Source organism: Hemicordylus capensis, chromosome 4, assembly GCF_027244095.1.
Source record: "Hemicordylus capensis ecotype Gifberg chromosome 4, rHemCap1.1.pri, whole genome shotgun sequence".
NCBI lineage: Eukaryota > Metazoa > Chordata > Lepidosauria > Squamata > Cordylidae > Hemicordylus > Hemicordylus capensis.
In genome coordinates this window covers 50,502,295-50,527,568 of record NC_069660.1, presented here as the reverse complement: position 1 = coordinate 50,527,568, position 25,274 = coordinate 50,502,295, and the positions used below count along the sequence as shown (strand labels likewise).

General features: G+C 42.6%; 1 protein-coding gene across 2 annotated transcripts in view; it reads left to right on the top strand.

The window, feature by feature from the left end:
- Nucleotides 1-4,545: 4,545 nt before the first annotated feature.
- Nucleotides 4,546-25,274, top strand: part of LZTR1 (leucine zipper like transcription regulator 1) — a 67,117-nt gene continuing 46,388 nt past the window's right edge. Inside the window, exons 1-7 of one of the 2 annotated variants that reach the window (XM_053243590.1) lie at nucleotides 4,546-4,809; nucleotides 4,943-5,005; nucleotides 7,604-7,660; nucleotides 8,247-8,326; nucleotides 19,781-19,889; nucleotides 23,423-23,506; nucleotides 23,890-23,947. In XM_053243590.1, coding sequence (XP_053099565.1) covers nucleotides 4,643-4,809; nucleotides 4,943-5,005; nucleotides 7,604-7,660; nucleotides 8,247-8,326; nucleotides 19,781-19,889; nucleotides 23,423-23,506; nucleotides 23,890-23,947 — 618 coding nt within the window. In that variant the 5' untranslated portion in view covers nucleotides 4,546-4,642. The remainder of the gene's footprint in view (nucleotides 4,810-4,942; nucleotides 5,006-7,603; nucleotides 7,661-8,246; nucleotides 8,327-19,780; nucleotides 19,890-23,422; nucleotides 23,507-23,889; nucleotides 23,948-25,274) is intronic. The other variant, XM_053243589.1, reaches the window with a different exon arrangement.

Sequence of the window (25,274 nt, the reverse complement as noted above, 5' to 3'; positions counted from 1 at the left end):
CTTGCACTGATGAATCTGATTGGCATCTTTAGGGTATTATATGCCTGCCTATTTCTTCCATAGAATTAAAACAACTCTTTCTATTCTTAACTCTCAGTGGAGAGAAGAGTACATATTATATCATTTCTGTTTCACTAGTGTCTATGTCTGAAGTGATATGGTCTCGAGTACACAAAGGCCTCTTGATCAATTGATTTTGTTTAGAAAAAAAAGTCAGCTTGGGACTAAATGCTACTGGATGCAGCAGCTTCTGCAAATTCTGAGGACAGCTTTCCATCCATCACACTTTTTTCAAACACTTTAGCCACATTCATGCCTAAAATACCATAAGTTATTCTAGCACAAAGGAAAGGGGAAAGTTTTACGAACTTTGTTTAGTAGCTAAATATCGAGGGCAGACATTTTAGCCCTCATTTCTAAATACAGAATTCACAGAGCAATGTCAAGGGGGAAAACAGTAGTGGCACAGCATAAGAAACAGGAATTGATAAGTAAAAGGGCCTGTGTGTGTGTGTGTTGAGAAAAAAAAGCTTGTTAATTGAGGAACCAAATTCAAGTGTGTAGTGTTTTCCTCACTATTTAATTGAAAGCAGACACACTTGGACCTGATTAATGGCTATCTACAGAGCCTTCGGATTTGCAGGATGCACTTATCTCATCCTCAATTGTTTCTTGATTTGGGGATATTTGAAAAATTAGACAGTATGTTTGAGTAGAAACATTAGGAATTGATAAATCTGGATGGTAGAATTTTAGCATTGCCTCTTAAGATCCCACAAGATCATTTGTGAATGCCATTAAGGAGCAGCTTTATTAGAGCTCTCATCTGTTTTATGTTTTTATCTGTTGGAAGCTGTTGCCTGAGTTATGGAAACATATGGATTTATAATTCCAGTAGAAGTAAATGTTCTATATAGTATAGGAAACGAACCACTTCCCTGCCTCCAGTCTACATCACTGTAGCTTTTAAGACCATCATGTAAGTGCACAACATCATCTATTAAATGTTTTGTTGTATGTTAAGAGTTATGACCATGCTCTGGTCCCAAGGAGTGTTCAACTTGCAAGAGGGCTGCAAAACTGCAGTTGGCTGCAAGTGACTCTTCAGTTCTTTGTGCCCAGTTCAAATATATTCATTAAGAGAAGCAGCACTGGACCAAAAAGATGAGTTGTGGCCTTCAATGGGCAGCATAAAACCCAATGCCACCTACAAATTTAATGCCACTGTTATGTGCTAATAAGAAACTATAATTAGAGTCTATAAGTGACATGGCCTCAAGATATTGCATCCAATGTATTAGGTTTTATCCTTCAGAAGAAAGACTCCTTCCTTTGAAGGAATACTCCTTCCTCAGAAGGAAGGAAACCTTAGGATACAACCCTTTTTTGTGAGGTACTCATTTTAAAAGGTTTTTGTCAAGTGGTTTTTTAAATCTTTATTTATTTAATCTGTATTCTATTCCTACCAGCCATCTCTAACTACATTGGAAGGAATGGAGAACAAGACTGGATAGTTTATAAACAATTTTAAAACTGAAGCAGAACTTTGAAATATTTTATATAAACAGTGGCTTTCCTGGAATGTTGCTGCCAATTATCTTTTGGAAGTTATCTTGAAAAGGGTCTCTGTCAAAATAACTATGAAATGTTGCAACTTAAAAAGCTAAATTTTGTTTGTCTTGCCAAAAATGTTAAAATGAACTGTTGAGACATAGTGTGTTTTGCTCAAAGTGGGCAACATGAAAGGGACCTCTTAGCTTGAACATTCTAAATTGTGATACAACCAACCAGTTTCAAGACTATTAAGCCTTTTCCACATACGTGGTTTCCCCTTCTGTTTCCTCACCCTGTTCTTTAGGATTTCTGAGAGAGATCTGTAAAGCGTGACCAGTGTTTTACTGAAGAAGACTTTAAAAATCAATAGTGTAATTTATCCTGTGTTTGAAGTATATAAAACTAAAATGCATTACTCAGGAGTTAATAGCTCAGGATAGCATATTAAACTGTTATTTAGGTTACTAGAAATACCTTTTGTCCCATGTACCTTCATTGTCCTGTTTAATAGATTAGGATTGCAAATACAAGAGATGATCTTTGCACACTAAAGAATGGACTTGGAGTACCTCAGTTATTTATTGTTACTTAAAAATGGATGCCTGATAACCGTTTGCCTATGACACACTTCCTTTTGGTGAAGGAAAATGTAAGGTAATTTCCTCATTTTGTATGAATTTATCTTGTTAAGGAAAATCTCACAATTTCATATAAATTGATTAGGTCAGATCAAATGCTACTTGAGAACTAGAACTATTCCTAAATATTGTCCCTGTCTTCTATGTATATAAAAACTAATAAATTTCTATAAATGTACCAAACAGTTTGCTTTATTGCACATAAAGCCTCTGCATATGTGTATGCTTATGTTTAAATGATGCAAGAGCTGGAGCCTCATTCAGAAAACTGCAAATGAGTTACTTGGACAGTTAATAACCAATCCTGGATATCTTGCATATCTAATTTCCCAGCAAAGGTTATTTAACTTGATTTATCTACGGGTGAATGCTACTTGTGTGTTTATTACCTTACCAGTTTCAGCATTAGCTAAGGTTACTGCTAGATTAAGCCCCACGCAGCACAAGCCTATGCATGTTTACTCAGAAATAACCTTACTCCCTAGTAAGTGTGTTTAGGATTGTGTGTTTAGGATTGTAGCTTTAGTCTGCAGGTACTATAGCTATATGCATTCTTGCTGCATATATGCATTGTGTCTTGACAGGGATGTTTATAACAAAGCTGCAGAAAAGCTCTTGGAGGACAACTCAAGGAAGTTTTTATTTATACAATGCATACTTAATACTTAATTCATTTTGCATTACTACATTAACTTATAGAATTGATTATGACAAGATGCTTTGGCAACAAACTTTAGGAGGCTTTAAAAAGGATTACATTTTCATAGATAGCTCTTAGCACTGACCTGTAAAAGCAGAGGTTGATATCCAAACATCTGGTGAGCTAGCACAATTAGAGAAGTTGCATACACAAGAAATTTACAGAGTTGTGGGAAGTTGTGCAACAGAGCTTGCACAACAAAGGTTGTGAGAAATGATGTACAGTGTCTTGTGTGAAGTGCAATACTAGTCTAGAGCATATATTATTGTCTTTGGGGAACTTCCCTGTGCCATGTTCTTGTACCAGTTCAACACCATCCCAGATGTCAGCCACCATCTTTGTATGTATGGGTAAACTGCCAAATGCTGTGATCAGCATGACCTGTTTGTGAGCTTTTTGGAGTATTGAAGATTGGCCAGGCCTCAAACAGAAGCTGAGCTTAATGAATAGTTCCGCTGGACTTAAGTAAGGAAGGCTCGTAGTTTGCAAGAACTCCTACCTAACTCAAAGTTGTGATTGCACTATGTCAGAGATCTTGCCTGACTGCACTGTCTCCTAGATGGTCTAGCAGTTCCACTAATTATGACTTCTTAGGTGGGTACACAGGTTTTTTTACATTTTGATGTTCAGTATATGGTATGGACACATGGCATACACATTCTTCACTCCCAAATAATTATATCTCCACTGTTCTCACAAGATCATGACTAATATGGGGGTGGGGTTACTTTTAGTTTTAAATATGTGCAAGTATAGTAAAGTAGATCAGCTAAGCAATGGTTGGAGTCTTAGTGAGAGAGTTTCCCATAAGGTCAGTGTTCTTATATTCTTGAGAAAAGCTTGATATCCCTGTGGTAAAACGTTTATTTGGCCAAGATTGTTCATTCCTCTTTGTTAACTGTCCACCGATTACTATAAAGGTAAGGTGTGCCGTCAAGTTGGTGTTGACTCCTGGCGACCACAGAGCCCTGTAGTTGTCTTTGGTAGAATATAGGAGGGATTTACCATTGCCTCCTCCGTGCAGTGTGAGATGATGCCTTTCAGCATCTTCCTATATCGCTGCTGCCCGATGTAAGTGTTTCCCATAGTCTGGGAAACATACCAGCGGGGATTCGAAACTGGCAACCTCTGGCTTACGTTATTTCCCTGCTGCGCCATTAGGTGGCTAGCCAACCGAGTACTATACAGAGCCCTATACAACCATATACCAATTATCCAGGTTAGATAACTATATACACAACTATCCAGGTTTGTGGTAAAGTTTTGGACTAGGACGGGGTAAAGCTAGGTTAAAATCCCTGCTCAGCTATGACATCCACTAGGTGACTCTGGGCTAATCGCTCTCAGCCTAAACTACCTCACAGGGCTGTTGTGAAGACTGTTGTGAAAAGGAGTGTCAACCATGAACGCTGCTCTGAGATCTTTGGAGGAAGAGCAGGATTGCTAACAGTGGTCGTTGCTCGCTCTGCCTGTTCTTTGGAGCATCTCGGAAAAGAACGAAGGCTGATAGTAAAGTGGCAAAAAAGCCAACTTGTCTACTATCTCAGCTCTCATTGTTTTCGTCCTGCAGTTTGCCGTCCAAGAAGAGACAGGAGGCACGCTGGGGCTTGTCGTCCGCCTGATTGCGAAGCCTAGAAGCCCTCCCCTTTGCGTCAGTTCCTGGGAGGCGAGAGGGAATGCTGGGAGCTGTAGTTGACGTTGGGTTCGGGGGCTCTACCGGCCAGTCTCTCCTCTGCGCGAAGTCCGGGCCATGGCGTCTGAGGCCAATTCCAGCGGGCGCTCAAAGGTGGCGCCCAGCGTGGATTTCGACCACAGTTGTTCGGATAGCGTCGAATACCTGACTCTGAACTTTGGGCCCTTCGAGACGGTGCATCGGTGGCGCCGCCTCCCGCCCTGCGACGAGTTCGTCGGGGCCCGGTGAGGAGCTACAGTGGATTGGGCGGCTGTGTGTGTGTGCGCTTGACAGGCTGGAATGGACTCTCAGGAGGCGGATTGGGAGTGGGATGGAGGTGATAAATAAGGCCCCTTTTTCTCTCTCTCGTTCTCACAGTCGCAGCAAACACACCGTAGTCGCCTACAGGGATGCTATCTACGTGTTTGGAGGAGATAATGGGTGAGTCCTGGACCACTTCCTTGAGAGAAACCCCGTGTCATCTCTCCAGGGCTGTCTTCATACAGACAAATGCCACCTTTTCCTCTCCCTTCTTTCCATCCCAGCAGGGCTTCTGTGCCTTGTTCATGTGATTCTGATTCCACAGGTAAAGCTTTTCTGATACGGGGATACGAGGATGGGGGAACTTCACCTGTAGATTTTTTGCCCTTGTAGATGTTAAGTACAGGAGCTTTGCTAGGGGGAAAATAAGTGGCCACAAAAGTGGATTGCATACAGTTCTTAGGTGTTGCTCAGGAACACAAATTAAAGAAGATGTTATTCCTCAATTCTTTAAAAAAAGTAGTACAAGGGTTGTTTATAAAGAAAAAAATGTATCCTAAAATGATTGTTTTCCTGCACTGAGTGCATGAACCATTGTGACAGTTTAACGCAGTAGGGAGGGAAAGGGTGTGAGGTTTTGAAAACCATATAGCTAATGCAGTGGGAAAACAGATTCCCCCCCCCCATGTTTTCTAAGCAAGAGGTGTGTGCTAAGGATTGTGACTGGGATCTGAATAACTGCTTAAGTTCATACAAGGGGCTTCTGCCAGCCAACTGTAATTGCTGTTTTTCTGTTACAAATGCATGCACACACAGAGCCATTTACAGGATAGTTTTGACATGTCCTTCAGTTTCAAAAGCATTTTATCATGAAGCATATCCACCACTGTTTGATAAAAACATATCTAAAGTCTTTGTGGGTTCATGGAACTTGTTGCCATGCTTTTTGGATCCTGGTCTGAGTCTGTGGGAGAGTTATGGCTGGAAAGAATCTATTCAGTAGTGCAAGACTGCTTTTGAAATATTTGGAAGAGTTATTTCAAATTGTCTTCACAAAATGACAATTAAATGGAAATAATGTTGAGGTGTCTTTGGGGGGTTTTGTTCGATCAATGATAAAAGGTGAAAAGTGTGCCCTCGAGTTGGTGTCGATTCCTGGCTACCACAGAGCCCTATGGTTTTTTCTTTGGTAGAATACAGAAGGGGCTTACCATTGCCATCTCCCGCTCAGTATGAGATTATGCCTTTCAGCATCTTCTTATATCGCTGCTGCCCGATATAGGTGCTTCCCATAGTCTGGCAGGGATTCGTGATTCAATATTATCGAGATAGAGTTCTTGAAAATTCTGGTTTCTGTTGTTTGGGATTTCCATCAATTTATGTTAGAATAGTAAGAGCATAAGAGTCTGTATGAATATGGATGAAGGACAGTTGTCATCTGCTTCAGCTCTAGTTCCTCCCACCCTGGGCAATGTGGGGGTAATAATCTACAACTTCTTTACACCATTATTGTAAGTCACACACACACCCATGTCCTATGATGATATTAACTGTAGATGTCATTACAGGGTTGGCTTGGTTCCAGTACTATCCCCCACCCTCATGCCTATAACAGAGTTTTCATAGACTCTTTCCCCAACCCTATCCTGCAAGAGGGGCAAAATATCTCAAAGCCTTGCCCCCATCTGTAATATGATATTATCATTTTATTTTCTCACTTTCTAGCATGTTTGCAGGTCAAATATATAATATATATGTACGTATTATACAGACACACACACGTATTTCCTATCAAAAGATGACCCAGGTTTGAAAGAACATGAAAGTCTGTCTTTGCATCTTTGATGGGATGGAGGGGTGATGTTGCCAAGTCACTGTAATGATAAAGCTCTGGCTTTCTACATAGTTTCCTATTAGCAGCTGTCACTGTTATCACTGTAATGAGAAATAGCTACAGCTTCAGAAATAACCAGGAAATCTTGTTTGCCAAAAACAAACAAACACAAACTTATCCTACCCTCCCCACTACAAAACTGAACAAGACATTAGAAGAAGATCTGCTGAAAGAAAACAGTGCTAAATAGCAGTAGGTCATCAGACATAGATGATAAGCTTCCAGGAATAAAGTGATGGAGTTACTGGCAAAAATGTGCAGTCTTTAATTGAGTGTGTACCTGGAGATGGCAGATCTGTGTCATTTCCCAGACTCTTATTAATACTGATAGGTAGGCTTTATACTTGTGTGGCAAATTAGTTACTTAAATACAGATAAAAGGCACGGCCAGCACAGTTTCAAGAAAAATAAATGTTTAGTCCTTTAACAAATCAGTATAATAGTTGATCAAGAATTAGGATGATAAAAACAGTGTTTGCTTTCCATTTTGTTTACTTGCAAAACATCTCATTTGTACTATCTGCCACGTTGCCATGGTTAGAGATCAGAAGCCAAATTAGGTCATTCACACAATCAAAAACTTGTTTTCTACCTGGGTTTGGGAGCTGTGTGCACTCCCAGTTTTTGGTTATATGGAAGCAAGGTAGAAGGAAAACCTGGGTAACTTTTCCTCCTGCCCTGCTTCCACACGATCACTTCTACCCAGGTTTTCCTCTTACCTTGCTTCCACACAACCCCCAAACCCAGGTAGAACACAGCTTTTGATTGTGTGAATGATCTCAATATGTAGACCATGGTGGATTAAACTTTAGCTTGTGTGTGTATAATCATATGTCATCTCATATCTGAGTGTAACTTGGTATCTTTTTCTTTTTTTTCTGAAGAAAAACAATGTTGAATGACCTGTTGAGATTTGATGTGAAGGACTGCTCTTGGTGCAGGTACAAAGAGTATTTACTTCTTAGTAAATTTGTGTAAGTTTGGGCTAATAGTAATGTATCAAACAATTTTTCTACCACTGACATATTTGTAGGCCTAATATGGTAAAACGTGTGACATAGGAAACATAGGCAGCTGCCATATACTGAGTCAGACCATTGGTCCAACTAGCTCAGTATTGTCTACACAGACTGGCAGTGGCTTCTGCAAGGTTGCAGGCAGGAATCTCCCTCAGGCCTATCTTAGAGATTCTAGGGAGAGAACTTGGAACCTTTTGCACGCAAGTATGCAGGTGTTCTTCCCAGAGTGGCTCCATCCCTTAAGGGGAATATCTTACAGTGCTCAAAATGTAGTATCACATTTAAATGCAACCAGGATGGACCTTGCTTAGCTAACAACCTGTTCAAGATGTCCACAGACTGTGTATTTACAGTATTCTAGCTCATTAGTCAACAAGATTAGAACCAACAGAGTAATAAAAACGCAGTTAAAAAAACCCTCAACAAAGTATCAATATTTAAGTACCTTTACAAATAACATGGTAGTAGTAGACAAGAACATTAATATGCGATGTGTTTGATCAAACAGGGCATTTACCACAGGGACCCCACCAGCACCCAGATATCACCATTCGGCAGTAGTTTATGGAAGCAGCATGTTTGTCTTTGGTAAGTTGTCGGAAAGCTGTGTCATTTTCAGTGATCAGTTTCTCCAAGTAAATAAAACTTTGGTACCTAACCAACTTTGTGTAACAGGTCTACAGCAAAAGTACCTAACAGTGCAAAAATTTACAAATGCAGTCATAAAGTACTTATGCCATCAGACTAAAAGGCAAGTTCAATAACTTTATAGAAATAGCATAGCATTTATTAAAACTGGTTGAATGATAGATGATAGAATGATTCCCCCAGCCCTTTGCTTGCCCTTTGCTTTGGTACATTTGTTTGGTAGAGTATTCTGATAGGTCATTTATATATTCAGGATACTAACATCTGTGGAAGTAGTAAAAGATAAATATTGTATTAAACTATGGAAACTGTCAATGTTATTTGCTGTAAATTTGTTAGATTACAATTCCCAGGTTGAGCAAGAGAAGGAAGCAAAGGTGGCTTTGTAGCAATAGCACTTAGCAATAGCACTTACATTTATATACCGCTCTATAGCCGAAGCTCTCTAAGCGGTTTACAATGATTTAGCATATTGCCCCCAACATTCTGGGTACTCATTTTACCGACCTCGGAAGGATGGAAGGCTGAGTCAACCTTGAGCCCCTGGTCAGGATTGAACTTGTAACCTTCTGGTTACAGGGCGGCAGTTTTACCACTGCGCCACCAGGGGCAAAAGGTAACAGCTGCAGAAAATTATCTGTATGCTCCATTTTATATAGGAGCCAACAGTGTTTGAGACATTGGGCAGGTTCAGCCATCACATGAAATCATGGTTTGTTTAATTTAACTGTGGTTAGTTTTTGTCTTTAGTATGTGCCAGTCAACAAATAGTGGTTTGTTTTCAGTAGGCAGCCATGCTCTGAACCCAAGGTTTGGTTTGTTCAGCTCACTTGACATCTGAACCCCCACAGTCATGATTTAATCTTGGTTGATTTCTGTTACACTGCCTTCACAGGGCTCTTGCACAGAGAGGGGTAAACAAACCAAGATGGTGATAGTCTATGGTGACAATCCAGGTTTGTTAAATAAACTGTGGTTCTGCATGATGTCTGAACCCATCCATTAAATTAATCCAAGCAGTATTACTGCCTGATTCTACTCTGGATTTGGAGCCAGATATGTGTATTGTTAAAGGAGCAAATGTAGAAGGCCAGGTGAGGCAGAGCCCAAACTGCAAGGGGGGGGGCAGGTGTGTAGGAGGAGAACAAATGGAATGGGCGGGGACACAAATGATTTGGCTCATGATCTGTTAGCATTCATAAATATGGGTACTGCTGATTCGCTGGCTCCTCATGGCACCAACACACTCAGCGTGTCCGTTGATTTGGGCAGTTAGGGTGCCATTTTGTCAGTTCCTCATCAACACCTCGTTGGCTGCTGCTCCTCAGTTTCAGATCAGTTCTGTAGTAAAAGAGAAAAGTAATACGTGATTGTTTTTTCGGTTATTTGACTTCCCTTTGCTTTTCGGACATTGGCTTTCTTATGTGTTGTGACTCCGGGCCAGACTTTGACTATTCTTTGGATATTGGACGTCTGCGCGGCCGATACTGTTATGCAGATGGATATTAAAAAACCTTTAAGAGGTGCACGGAGTGAGGTGGAAAACTTCCATTGACTGACCACCACGGCTCCTGCCTCTTATGCTCGGAGAGCATCATAACCCAACTACTTGCAAAATTTGCACTTAGTTCTCCAAACAAACTTTGAAGAACAGTGTCCTTAGTCTACAAACAAGTTCTCAGGCCAAAACCAGTGCTTAGGTTTTTGTCGATATCGATATTGAGATCGATGTTAGGGACTGCACATGCACAGTCTAAATCCTCAACATCTAAGGCTACTGCTTTGACATCGGAAAATGTCAAAGACATTGCCCAATGTCTTTAAATGCCCGAAAGTGCTCTCTAGGGGTTCTTCTTCAGAGCATCGCCATAAGCACAAAAAGAAACTGAGGTCATCAGATGAGGGTCTTTCCCTCCCCCCCCCTCGATAAAAACAGAGAAAAAACACCAAGAGCTCCCTCAAGGTTGACGGTGGTGACTCCTTCAGTGCAGACTCCCTGTCACTCTCCTTTGATGTCAACAATACAACCTGCATCCAGTCACTCAATGCCGAGACAACATCCCATCAAGGTCATATCGGTGTCGGAGAACTTTGCCCGCTTGCTGTTGGCTACCATTACATGGACACCATATCGACCACTGACCCTGTCTCCAGCAAGAACACCAGAACAGTCCCCTTTGACACCGAGGGCCGGAACCCCTCAACATCAACAAGCCTCATCTTCTACACTCTGTCATCATTTTCAAACCAGAGGATTATTCATTAAATACTGATGCTACCCTGGATCCTGCCATGACTAAGACATTGCTGTCAAATCCTAGACTCCACAGAAAGCACACCATCAAGATTGACCTTCCATGGCTTCTTAAGTCAAGGGTTGAATGTCAACCCCGACATTGAAGAAGTACCAGCATCAATACCAAAGACTCCGATGTAACTGACTACTGAGCCACCATTGACATAGAGGCCAGTGCCTCTTTCAACTATGGTACCAACCAATCCCTGTAACAGGGATTCCCAGATGTTGTTCACTACTATTCCAAGCATCCCCAGCTGCAGTGGCCTTTGGCTGGGGATTATGGGAGTTGTAGTCAACAACATCTGGGAATCACTGTTAGAGGGAACACTGGTACCAACAATTACTACTCTTATCCACCCCCAGAACAGTACCTCCAATGAATGTTGCTGGTGTCTATCTTATGTTTCTTTTTAGATTGTGAGCCCTTGGGGACAGGGATCCATCCTTTTTATTTACCGTATTTTATGGACTATAAGACTCACTTTTTTCCTCGAAAAATATCCGCCAAAATTCAGGAGCGTCTTATATGTTTTAACAGTTTAATATGTTAAAACTCTGAAAAACTGGATTAAAATTAAGGTGCGTCTTATAGTCCGTAGCGTCTTATAGTCCGTAAAATACGGTATTATTTTTTCTGTGTAAAAGGCCCTGAACCATTTTTGGAAGGGCGGTATAGAAATCAAATAAATTAATAATACCACACCATCAGAATGTGCCTGCCATAGATCTTGGAGATCCCCTATGGAATATGCTACTACCCAGGGGTTGATATGCCACAGGGACTTTACATGGCTGTGGTTTCCGGCACTCCCTTTCACTGGGAATGCTGTACAATTACGCGGAATACCAACATTGGAAGGGAAGACGGTTTATTGAGTCAGCAAATGCCTTTATCTACCCTTGTGCCTCCAAGACCCTCAGCACTAAGCTTCACTACTCAATTGCCTATTGGGTTGTTCTCGGAACTATGCCGGGACCCTCCAGAACTGTTTCATCTGGCGCAGTCGTTCTCTATTCCTGTTAGGACACAGCCTTCCACTACATCTGTGCAGACACAGTCTTTCCAGTACCTAGGGCCCCAATTCTACTTCAGAATGCCCCAGCAACACCTCAACAATCCATCAAGGCACCAGCTGGGTTGACTACAGTTCCTACTCCCGCTGCTACTACTGCTCCACAAGGAGCTACAACACCAACAGCCCCATTCTCTGGAGAGGATTATGGCTGAACTTCAGACTCTGAGAGTGAGTCAATAAGTAATAAGCATCCCGCTAGCCCTCCCTTTGATGTTTTGCCCAAATCATCCACGTATCTGACTGGGGAACTCAAAGCTCACCACATTCCTCTTTCAGAGATGGCAGAGGCTTTGGGCTTGGAAATCAACAAGCCAACTGTGGACTTAAAGGACCCTGTGTATGGTCTCATGGCTTTTGCACAGTCAGCTCAGCCAGTAGCTTAACCAAGGCTGCCCCATCAAATCGAAGGCTGCACAGTCAGCCTGGGTAGTGCTGCAGACTTCTACACCATCCTCAAAATGTTTGGAAGGCCTCTAAAAGGTTCAGGAGGAACACAAATCATACCTCCTAAAACACCTTGTTCCAAACTCCTTCGTCATTGAATGTGCTTCCACATCAAAATTGGGGTGCTGTCATACAACAGCATCTGATAAGGAAGGCAGAAAAATGGATGTCCTAGGCTGTAAGGCTTACACCATGTCCAGTTTGTCCATTCGTGTTGCAAATTATGCCGCCTGCATGGTGTGCTACAATTACTCTTTGTGGGACAAGTTGCAGCAAGAGTCTGTGTCATTTGAGGAATTCCAACAGCATTTCATTGAGGCATATGCTAAGTCAACCACAGTCACTAGACAACAACGAAGCACCTCCAAATATTTGGCAGAGACTGAATCTCGCACAATGGCAACAGCTAAGATCTACAGCACTGCAGCAGGACAGGAAAGACAGAATTGAGTGCTGCCTTTCGATGGCAAGGGCCTCTTCTGCAAGAGTACTGATACTACAATGGAATCTCTTAAAAAATCATGTGTATGGCAAGATTTTTCACCACTACTGCTTCAACATTTTATTCCACATCACACTGCCGTCCTTATGGGCCCCAGCATGCCTCCCACAAACAAGACGGTAAGGATTATAGAAAGCCTTGCCAGCTCTAACAACATAGGGTTTGTAGAGGCTTTGGTCCTAAAAAACAAAAATCAGGGAGTCTGTTCCAACAAGGATTCATCCCGGCAGACTCTTTGATATGGGAGACCATCCACCATCACCATCTCCTCAACCTGCCAATGCTCATTCCATCAAACTGGCAAGCCATACCCCCACATAGTACCACCTAACATCAGATGGGTGGGTGTTACGCATTATTGACACTGGCTACGCAATAGAGTTCAAAGCTTTGCCAGTTTTCTTGGGCAGAAAGTATACACCAGCAACCCTTGCATTGCTGGAAGATATGCAGGTTCTGTTGGAGAAAGGGGCTATTATCCCTGTGCGGTGGACTCAGGGACAGGATGGATTCTACTTCCTCTACCTTCAGATCTCGAAGTGGGATGGGGACAGTGTTTCCTTCCTATAACTTTTTTCCAGCAGTGAGCGGAATGAGTTTTGTTCTGGGTATCAATATCAAGGCAGTGTGCGCACGTGTGCATTATTATGTGCCACTATAGATACTATACACACACACACACACACACACACACACACACACTTTCTCACTCACTGACACTTACATACACACTTGCACACTTGGTCCATTTGTCTCAATATAAATGTGCCTCCAATATGTTGTTTTTATAATTTCCTTAATAAATATTTATTAAAATAGCCTCCTAGTCATACTTTTGAAGCATAGTGTAAAAATAACATTGAATTTAAACTATTACCGTATTTTATGGAGTATAAGACGCACTTTTTTCCTTGAAAAATATCCCCCCAAATTCAGGTGCGTCTTATACTCCGATTGGCTGGGGAGAAGTTGAAAGTTTAGGGCTTGTCGGGAAAGAGAGGGGGAGGAGGAGGAAGGGTTTGGAAGGATTGGGGTGGGGGGTTCTATTAAGGGCGGGGGAGGGTTTACTTACCCCTCCCGGGCTTTCCCCACTCCGGCGCCGTATTTCCTTTACAAATCGGGCGGCAGGATACCTCCCTGCCGCCCCTTTCTCCTTGTTCTGTTCAAATCGGGGGGGGGGGGCAGGATACTTCCCTGCCGCCCCCTTCCCCGCTGGGCTCCTTTTAGAAATCGGGTGGCAGGATACCTCCCTGCTGCCCCTTTCCAGGCTTGGCTGCAAAAGGCTAGAAGCTGCTTTCCGCAGGGCTCCTTTCCAAAATTTTGCACGCGTGCGCAAAAGGCTTCTTAAAGCCTTTTGCAGCCGAGCCTGGAAAGGGATGGCACGAGCCCGCGCAGGCGAGCGCCAGCCTGCAGGAGCTGCCGGAGGCACGAAGTGAAGGAGGTCTCGAGCAACAACAAGCAGCAGCCACTGCCGCGGGTCACCAATGTGGGCTCGCTGCTGCTGGCAGGAGGGAAAGGACAGAGCGGGGCTCGGTGGGAGGGCTTGGAGGCGAGAGGAGAAGGAAAGCTCGAAAACTCAAAAACTGGATGAAAATTTAAGGTGTGTCTTATAGTCTGTAGCGTCTTATAGTCCGTAAAATACGGTAGATACTTTCACAGAACTACATCTGAAATGAAGAATGCTGTTCAAACTGTATTCTATAGGAGTGTAATAATTTTAGTCAACATTTTATATATATATTTCTTTTTAAATTATTATTGCATGTATAATGGTAGAGCATCTACCACATTGACACACTAGGCACCCTAGTAACAAACAAATGTACCACATTTGTGTGTAATTAAAATCCCAATAGGGTATTTGATTTAATACACAGATAGGTTAAAGGAAATTTATAAGAGATAGTAAAGGAAATTTAAAGAGATCACCAGTGAGAGGCTATACATGCTTGAAGGTAATGGACACAAACTGGGAATCAAAGCAGGGATGGAGGGTCATGCTGATGTCTGAGAGCCTAAACTCTTTGGTAACAGAAGCACAGTGTGAACAACAGTATTTAGCAACCTTGGCAGCACCAAAAATGTGAAACTATACAAGGGGAAGGGAGGAATTAATGGCTATCACACAATATATGAGGGTAGAGGTTGCATAGGAGGCAAAAAGGAGATGGGGAAAGGAGACAGAAAGAGAGAAGGATCACACAACTGGAAGAGACGAGAAGATGCTGTGAGCATCAGAGGCAAAAGGGAGATGGGGAAAAGAGATAGAGAAGGAACACAATTGGAAGAGAAGACACTGGTCTGTGCCAACAGACCTGGCCTGGCTGAGAGTCACCCAGAAACACTGGGATAAAGCAACCTGCAGTGCACCTCATCACCGAGAAGGCCCCAAGAGTCACTAATCACACTGGGTGTACGACCCGCCATAGCACTGCTACCCCTTGCTAGCCATGTAGTTGCTCACAAAAACCGCTGAGGTGGAGCCTCACTGCAAAGTCACTTCAGTCCTGATGCCTCTTTGCTGCATCTGTGTGGGCTGCCAGAGTCCCCCAACTCTGTCTACAACCGGCCAAAACTGCCTAGGCCTCTGGCCTATCCAAAAAAGCACACATTACAGGCTGCTCGTCATATCCTGCCTGGTTGCACACAGAGGCCAGAATGCAGGCCAGAAGGATGGGCTATCCGTTTCTATTGGCTCCTCTCCCCCCCCCCCCGGAGCCACAAGTCAGTATACGCAATGCTGAATGTAGGTAGTGGGGGGAAAGACGGCACCGGCAATTGAAGTTCCAGCCGCAGCAAGAGCTAATGAAGCAGGGGCGGTGGCAGGCACTTTAAGCAGCCATTGGAACGAGACCGTGAGGCTGCTGGACTCCACTGAGTGGGGAGCAGGATTTTTGTGCACGGGTGCACAGTCGTGCACATTAGAGGGAATATGGAATGGGGTGGATCCACCCAATCGTGGATCTCAGATGGCTCAATCTATACATCATTGTACAGAAATTCAGAATAACATTGAAGCATCTTGCCGTTCCTTTACAAGGAGGAGTGACTTGCAGCGTTGGACATCAGTATTCGGGGAAAACCCAGGAAATATCTAAGGTTCACTTTAGGAAATTCAATGTACCAATGAAAAGGGCTCCCCTTCAGATTGTTCACCGCTCTGAGGGTATTCACGGTGCATGGCCATGATCATAGCGCACCTTGGGACACAGGGAATAATAGTTTTTCCTTAATTTGATGATTGGTTGCTGGCGGGACAAGACAAAGGATAGTTACTTTCTCAGATTCATTATGTGCTGAGCATTCTTCAAACCTGGGCATCCAGGTCAACTGGAAAAAATCGCACCTAGAACCTGTGAAACAAATATCTTACACTGGTGCAGTGTTGGACACATGCACAAGAAGGGCATACTGACCAAGAGAATGCAATCTTCAGATCCAGAAAATGATCACTGGGTTCTGTGACAGACCAACACAAAGAGTTAGACATATACAGAGACTATTGGGCCTGATGGTTTTGTGCAACTCAACTGTGTGTCATGCCTGTTTAAGGATGCACAAGGTCCAGCTATGGTTCCTCCAAGTGTTCCGCCACAATGTTGACAGTCAGCACATGTCTCTGGCCATTCCATTCTCCATTGTACAATCTTTACGGTGGAGAACAATGGAGCACAACCTCCTAAAGGGCATCCCCTTCCAACCTCTTTCTCCAACACATTGGGTTACCATCGATGCTTCCCTTGCAGGGTGGGAGCCCACTGCGAGAAACGCCAGATCCAGAGTGCATGAAACTCCCTCCAGCACCAACTTCACATCAGTTTTTTAGAACTTATGGCTATGTTCCTAGCTCTCAAGTCATTTTCACCTCTACTGCAGGGCAATGTAGTCCAGCTGGAGCTCAACAATTCCACTGCCATAACCTACCTCAACAGATAAGTGTGTGGGGGGAGACTGTCTCCTGTTTGCTATGCACTCTGAACATCTAGATCTGGAACTGGTGCATTGCCCATCAAATACATCCAATTGCATTGCATATCAAGGGTATAGATAATGTGCTTATGGACAATCTCAGCAGGTCGTTCTGCAACTTCATCATCACAAGTGGGAACTCCACCAAAAATACCTCCAAGAAGTGCCCACAATATTTCTTGAGAGCAGGTCATGGAAAGGGCTCTGTGGGAGATGCCTTTCAGCACAACTGGCAGAAGGGACTCCTGCATATGTTTCCTCCATATCCCGTTCTCAACAGGGTAGTAGCAAAACTTCTTCAAGGCAACGCAATGTGCATCCTAATCACCCCATGGTGGCCTGCCAACTATGGTGTGCATCGCTACTCAGACTGTCCAAATGGACATACTTTCAACTGCCTCACCATGCAGACCTTCTGTCCAAGGACAGAGAAAAGGTACTTCATCCAAACCTATAGACTCTGTGCTTGACAGCGTGGAAAGTAACCTGCTAACTAAAATTTTGCTTAATAATAGGAAACCATCCACTAGATGCAACTACTTCAAATGGAGGCGCTTCCATGCCTATGTTACTTCTTGTGACTATGACCCCTATAGTGCTCTTATACCTAACTTGCTTGAAAAATTCTGGTTTGGCCAATGTTTCTATCAAGATTCATCTTGCCGCACTGTCATCTAAGCATGACAGCTGTGATGGGGAAACAGTCTTCTCGCATCCCGATCGCAAGAAATTTCTTAGAGGTATTAATAATTTATTTCCTCTGTGCATAGACTTGTGGAGCCTTTTTTTAGTGCTTTCCATTCCAATGGAGAAATACTTTGAGCAGCTTGCCACCACTTTAAAATGGCTGACTCTGAAGACTTGCTTTTTAGTGGTGATTACCACTGCATGTAGGGTGAGCAAATTGATAGCTCTACACATTCATGTATGATACACTAAGTTCTACCTAGCTAAGGTCCTTATGTGTTTGGACCCAAATGTTTGCCCTAAGATTGTAACGGACCTCAAATTCCAATTAAGACATTCTGTTACCTACTTTCTTCCAGAATCCGGCAACTCCTCTGGAACAATCTTTATACTTCCTAGATGTACAAGAGAGCCAGCATAGTGTAGTGGTTAGAGTGCTGGACTAGGACGGGGGAGACCCGAGTTCAAATCCCCATTCAGCCATGAAACTAGCTGGGTGACTCTGGGCCAGTTACTTCTCTCTCAGCCTAACCTACTTCACAGGGTTGTTGTGAAAGAGAAACTCAAGTATTTAGTACAGCGCTCTGGGCTCCTTGGAGGAAGAGTGGGATATAAATGTAATAATAATAATAATAATACAAAGGTGCCTCCTCTTTTACCTTAAGAGAACAAAAGCTTTCCATGAAACCAATTGGCTCTTTGTGGCCTTCAAGGACAAGGCCAAAAGTCAATCTATTTCTTGCCAAAGGCTATCACATTGGCTGGTGGAGTTAATTTCAGTGACTTATAGGCTTCAAGACACGCAACCCCAACAAACTATAAGGGCTCATTCCAAAAGAGCTTATGCTTCGTCAGTGGCTCATTAATTCGGCATCAACATTTGAGATATCTGTGCTGCAGCAGCTTGGTCCTCCCATATGCCTTTCATTAAGCATTATGCATAAGATCTTCACTCTGCTGCAGATGTGAGTTTTTATTATTATTATTTCTTGTTTACACTGTCAGACAGGTGTTATTGACTGGTTTGTTTTATCCAGACATCTCAAAGACCTGGGATGGCTGAATTTTATTGTCAATGTTGCTGCTGTTATAGATATCGCCGCAGAATATAGGCTGTTCCCAGTAAAGTTGCTTTTTGTAATTGGCTGATGGTGATTTCTGTGGCCCCTATGGTGTTGAGGTGCTCTTCAAGGTCTTTTGGAACTGCACCCAGGGCGCCAATTACCACTGGGATTATTTGGGTCTTTTTCTGCCACAGCCTTTTAATTTCAATTTGTAGATCTTTGTGTTTTGTTGTTGTTGTTGTTTTATTTCTATACCGCCCTTCCAAAAATGGCTCAGGGCAGTTTACACAGAGAAATGATAAATAAATAAGATGGATCCCTGTCCCCAAAGGGCTCACAATATAACATAAGATAGTAACCAGCAACAGTCACTGGAGGTACTGTGCTGAGGGTGGATAGGGCCAGTTACTCTCCCCCAGCTAAATAAAGAGAATCACCACGTTAAAAGGTGCCTCTTTGCCAAGTTAGCAGGTGAGGAGTGTATTAAAAAGGGTGTTATAATAACTATGCCATGTGCTACTGCCCCCTCTTCCTTTAAGGAAGCTTGCTAATCACTCATACATGCCAAGAGATCATGATCCAGGTAAACAGGTTGCTTACCTGTAACTGATGATCTGGTAGTGATCTGTTGACATTCATAAGACCCTCCCATACCTCCCCACTGCAGTAGACTGGAAAACACACAAACATTTAAATGCTCTTTATTCATGGGATGATCATCTATCTATGGCGGCTGTCCAAGAACCAACAAAATGGCACCCTAACTTCAGAAATCTACGGACGCCACGAGGAGCTAGCAAATTGCGAGGTCCTGTGCTGGGGCAGTATCTAAACTTATGAATGTCAACGGATCTCCACCAGACCATCAGTTACAGGTAAGCAACCTGTCTTTCCTGTGCTGCAGGGGTCTGGGGGTTCCGCCAAGGTGCCCCAGGGTGCCCTTTGTCCTCCCCACTCAATTACCCCTTTCCCCTGCTGTGCTTTCCACTGCCTCCCGCTGCCCAGGCTGGACATGCGACATAGCGACGATCACGCCTGTTCCCCTGCATTAGCGTGCCTATAGGGGGTGTGACCAGTGCTGGGCACAAACATATAGCCCCTCACCCTCTCCAGCCAGTGAGTGCTTGTTCACCAGCTAGTTTCCTTCCCCCACTCTCGCAAGTGAGAGAGAAAGTTTACGTTTTCTGGTGATCATTATGCACCCCAATTGGGTGCATTTTTCACCCCAATTTGCACCCCAATTGGCTGGCCTTATTTAAGTTTCTCATATTGATTGCTATCTAGTCAAACGATATGTTCTGCTCTGTAATTGTACTAAATATCCCTTTTTTCTATAACATTATTATTAACCAGGTGGCTACACTGGAGACATTTATTCCAATTCCAATTTGAAGAATAAAAATGATCTTTTTGAATATAAGCTTGCAACTGGCCAGTGGACTGAATGGAAGATTGAAGGACGGTAAGAATCTATGTATAGGCCTTTTTTTAAAAGGTGGAGTCATACAGCAGGCCTTGACCAAAAAAAATTGGTTCTAGGAGCCAACTCAAAAATTTGGGAGCCAAAGAGTGGACTCTTGACAAAATTACTGGACTTAGTGACAGACATTGTTGTAGGGGAGGTGGCATAAATGGGTTTCTCTTTATCCCCTTTATAAGTAACATACTAAAAATAAAAAAATAAGACTGCCTAGGACAAATAAAGATTGTATTTAATATCACAACCTCTGAATATCTAGACACCACAGTTACATTTCTAGGTGCCCTGCTATGACTTGCTTGCTGCACCTAGGATTTGTCAAGCCCTGTCATACTGCAGTCATCCTGACAGTAGCTGTGAATGTGATTACTGAGACAGCATACTTCCAACTTTTATCATTTCTTGTTCTTGGCTTTTTAAAACATCAGAGCTGGAAAAACCCAGAAATTTGTGCACCTGTTAACCCCAGTTAATTGTGCTGCAGCACTTGTCCCAACTCTTGTGCTTAAGTACAAGGATCAGTGACTGACAGGAAGCACAAACATAAGTAAAGCATGCGTATGATTTAGGGAAATCCAGAGCATGTGCACATTTATACAGTGAAACTCCATATGCAATGTTATCCTATAAAAAGATACAATAAAACATTTTTAAATCTTTCTAGCTTCTTAGTCACTCTATATTAATAGAGGAAGAAACATAATTGAAGTTTTATTGGAAAATTACCCAAATAAAATATAATCTTACATATTTGTCTTAAATGGTTTGAAAAGATACTGAATTGATGCCAGGTTTCTATCAAGAATTGTTTTGCTGGTCTTCCTTTGTACAGATGTATATAATTTGTTAATCTGTTCATTTTTATAATTTCCCAAACTTATACAGAGTTATAATGCCTTATACCGAGTCAGATCATTTGGTCCATCTCACTCAGTATTTTCTACATAGACTGGCAGTGGCTTCACCAAGGTTGCAGGCAGAAGTCTTTTTCAGCCCTATCTTGGAGATGCTAGGGAGGGAACTTGGAACCTTCTGCATGAAAGCATGCAGGTGCTCTTCACAGAGCAGCCCTACCCCTGAGGGGAATATCTTACAGTGCTCACATATGTGTCCCCTTGATATGCAAACCAGGGTGGACCCTGCTTAGCAAAGGGGACTTTTCATGCTTGCTACCACAAGACCAGCTCTGCTCCTGGAATATGTTGTGAGTTTGTCACTGTTTTAGTTAGTGTAACTGTTAAACTCATTTTTGCTCATAGTTTTTGCTGCTCTAAGGAGGTTCCATACTTCTAGCAACGATGGCATTCTGTAGCCAGTGGGCTGGTTCATGCGTCACACGGAACCACAGCTAGAACCTGATTTCATGCAATGTCCCCAAGCCTTGGAGGTATACTTTCTTCCTTCACCTGCCTTTGTGAATCTTTCAGGAACTCCCAATTTAGCTTATAAAGAAAACAAGATTGGTTTTTACATCTGAATTGATCAATCTTGGTTTATTATAACCAACTTTCTTGAAATAAACCTACATATGAACCCAAAGTTTGAAGTAGACTACATGTCTAGGTTTATTGAGTTAGTTATAATAAACCAAGATTGGTTATGACATGTGAACTGACCAGTCTTGGTTTCTTTTAAACCTACCTTGTAAACAGAATTGCTGGGAGGCTGACTGGGGTTGTCGGGGCTTCCCAAGGCTCAGGGACATCATATGGTAGGGATGTGCTAGAAATGCAATTCGGCTTCTGTCTCTCTGCACAATCCCTTTAAAACCAAGGGCTTCCACAGCACCTTGAACATGGAGGAGACATGGAGGCTGTGTGCATGCCAGCGCCACATGGGGGCAGCTGGAGGAGAGTGCCGCCAGCGCATGCTGATTTCTGGGAGGGAGTACCGCCAGTACGGAAGTAGCGGCAAGTGGAGGAGGAGAGGTATGGACCTGCTCTCCTCCATGTTAAAGGGGTGTGGAAGCCCTCAGTTTTAAAGAGATCATGCAGCATTCGGAAGCTGATTCACATTTCAAGCACATCCCTATCATGTGGAACCAGGCTTTAACCATGGTTCCATGTGATATCTCGATTGGTCCTATGATATATGAATATTTTCTCCAAATACATTTAATGCAATGCCACCACCATGTTGTTGTTTTTTAAGTATAACAATACATCTCCAGTGGATATTGAGAGAAAGCCTTTTTACTTTTAATACCAAGGTTTTTGGGTATAATTTGCTTTTATCTTGATCCCTGATTTGTAGTGTCAGAAACAAATGTACTCTATGTAGAATGATCTTACTTTAGTTCTCACTAACATAAGGTGATGTATTTAATCTTGTTTGATATTGTACTTAATGTGAAGTGTGGACAGGTATAAACAAACTACATCATATTAAAGAGTCAGATGAAAGTACATCCTTAATTTCAGATTAGAAATATAGGCGAAATCTAAAATGTACATTTTACTACAGAAAACAACAACTAGTATTTCAATCTGTTCTACTTATTTGACTCTATTCAGAATTATATTGGATTTTTCTTCTTGCTCTTCGACTTAAATAAGTAACTATCCCAAATAGATGTTATAACCTCTAGATCAAGACCTCTTAGATATTGAGCAGAAGATATTGGGGGGAAGGAGTGGCCTCACACAGCGGATTGGCTGCAATACTGAGAGCAGCCACTCCACTGCTCCCCTGTTGCACTGAGGGATTCCGCCACCACACCAATTGTATGGGCGCCCAGCGTGGCAGAGTCTGAGGGAGCCATTGCTCATGTGCGGGACGGCAGGTAAGTTCTTGCCTTTCCCCAGCCCTCCTCAGGCCCAGCAGCTAAGGTTGTTTGAATGACCTTTAAGATTAACAATCGTATCATTTTCTTTGAGCATGTCCAGTTTATTACCATTGGCATTAACTGCTTATCTTAAATCCATACGTAATTTCCAGACAGTCAGTGTGAAAGATCATATTACAAAATATAAGCATAACTTTGACTCTCTGAGTGAATGAATAATCTTGATTGATGCACATATAGATTAAGTGGCAGTCAAGACTGTAGTTTGGAGAGCTTAAATTTCTCCAAATTTAATTCAACTGTAGCAATGAAGAGTAGCTCCATTAGTTAATGCTACTTGCCTTCAAAGCACTCTTCAAACCTCCAGACAACCTGGTGATGGTGGTGGTCTCTGCCACCCCGCCCCTTTTTGAGCACTAGAAACCTGAGGTTCAGATTTTCCCGCAGATGATGTGCCAGTACTCTTGTGTCCTACTACCAAAATGAAACTAAATGTTTCTGGTAAACTAAAACAGAGGGGAAAGATTATCTGTCAATTAAACATTTAAGGTTTGTTTGTTACATTTCTATACCACCCCTATAGTAGCCCTGGTGGGCGGTTTACAAACAATAATAGTGGTAATATAGTGGTAATATTTGATCTAGGCAGCAAAGCAGATATTTGGCTTCCCTTGTTGATATGTAATCACATTGTCATTTCAGATGTTGGATAAGTCTGTTCTTTTTTCAGGTTGCCAGTTGCTCGGTCAGCTCATGGTGCAACAGTCTATAGTGATAAACTGTGGATCTTTGCAGGATATGATGGGAATGCACGGTAGGTAGCATTCTGGTTATTTCCTAACTGGTTTGCTGCTGTCAGTAACTCAAGTATGGGAAGCAGAGGTGATTGGGTTCTCATCTGCTTCCTTGGAGCAGAGTTCACCTTACTGAAGGTGTCTCTGCTTGGTTTTCAGGGTTTGCCTGCTTTGGAGCCACCCATGCTGCTTCCAGTGTCATTGCCAAGAGTTGGAAACAGCTTTTTCTAGTGATTCTGGGGCTGCAGTAGAAAGGACAGGAGAGGAAGATGGCTTGTCTTAACTCTTCCTTGTACTAGCAGGGAATGCCACCTGAAGGGATTGGAGCGTTACTCATAGTTGGCAGTTATACATTTTAAAACATTGCAAGTAGTTTAAATTTGATGTTTCCTTCCCAATACAGATTAAACGACATGTGGACTATTAATTTACAAGACAGGGAGTTAACTTGCTGGGAAGAGGTAAGAGGACTGAATATTTAAAAATGCAACATTTCCTTATATAAGTTTGTGTTATTTCATGATCAAGAAAACTCACTCCTGTCAAAACATAATTTTTGTGTGGAAGTGGAAGTTAGCCAGTTTTAACTGATGATGTGAGAAAAAACTTGGATAGGTTTTTTAAAAAATTGAAATTTCTTACCAACTTAATATAATACTAGCTGGCCTGGATGCAGATCATCTGCACCTCTAGTTTTCCCTCGTTCTTGGCAACCCTCGTGCTTCTCTCCCACCAGCCTGGTCGCCGTTTTCTCTCCCCGCTGGCCGGCCAGCCTGGCCACTGCTGTCTCTCCCCGTACGCTGGCCTGGCTGCCGCTTTCTCTCCCTGGCTGCCTGGCCATTTGCTTTCTCTTCCCGCCCACCAACCTGGCTGCCTGGCCGTTCGCCTTCTGTTCTCCACTGTCACTTTCCTCTCCCTCTCGCCTCAGTTGCAAACTCTTGCGAGAGCTGCCACACATGGGATTAGCATTAGCAATGCGTACATCTAAGATAATTATATATATAGAAGAGATTGCCAAAACTCCTATTGTGCTCACTTAGGCTGGAGAAGGAAAACAAAAAAGACAAAATGCATTCCCAAAGAACCAGGTTTTTTGAACAGTTATATTTGAAAGGAAAAAACATTGTGCTGTCTGCACAATTTTTCTTGAGTATACAGCTATAGGCAGAGTTTCTGAGCCAGATCACTCCTGACGGAGTCTTCTGAAATGTGCTGGGCATAATAAAAACATAATGGCACTTTAAGACAGCATTTTCCCCTTTTTGTTTTCCTTCTCTAATTGGATACTCCCTCCACACCCCCATCCCCTTTTGTGATTTCACATAGACTGGGGGCTGTTGATAGGGGTTTTTTCCAGGGCACTGAAGGCTATTTGAAGATGGATTGTTGCTTTGTGGTGTGTACACTTACCCCATTTTCACCTCTAATAAACAAGTTATGCAGGTACTTTAAAAATATATATTCAAAACAAGCTAGACCAGAGGCAAGGACATGGGACACAAAATATTTGTGTAACTCATGGGAAGCAATGTCTGCTTAAATAACTTAAACTCTTTTAAAAAACATTCCTTCTCTAGGCTCAGTAAACTGAGAAAATGACTCATAAAAACAGTAGGAAATTACAAAAACAGACAATATATATATGGCATTTGCCACAAATTGATTGAATGGCAAATAAGACACACATATAAGTGTGTCTCCATTAAAGTGGGCTACATACTATCCAAGCTTTATTGTTCACCTAAGATTTGGACCCAGTATACCACAAGATCTCCGAGGCGATCTATG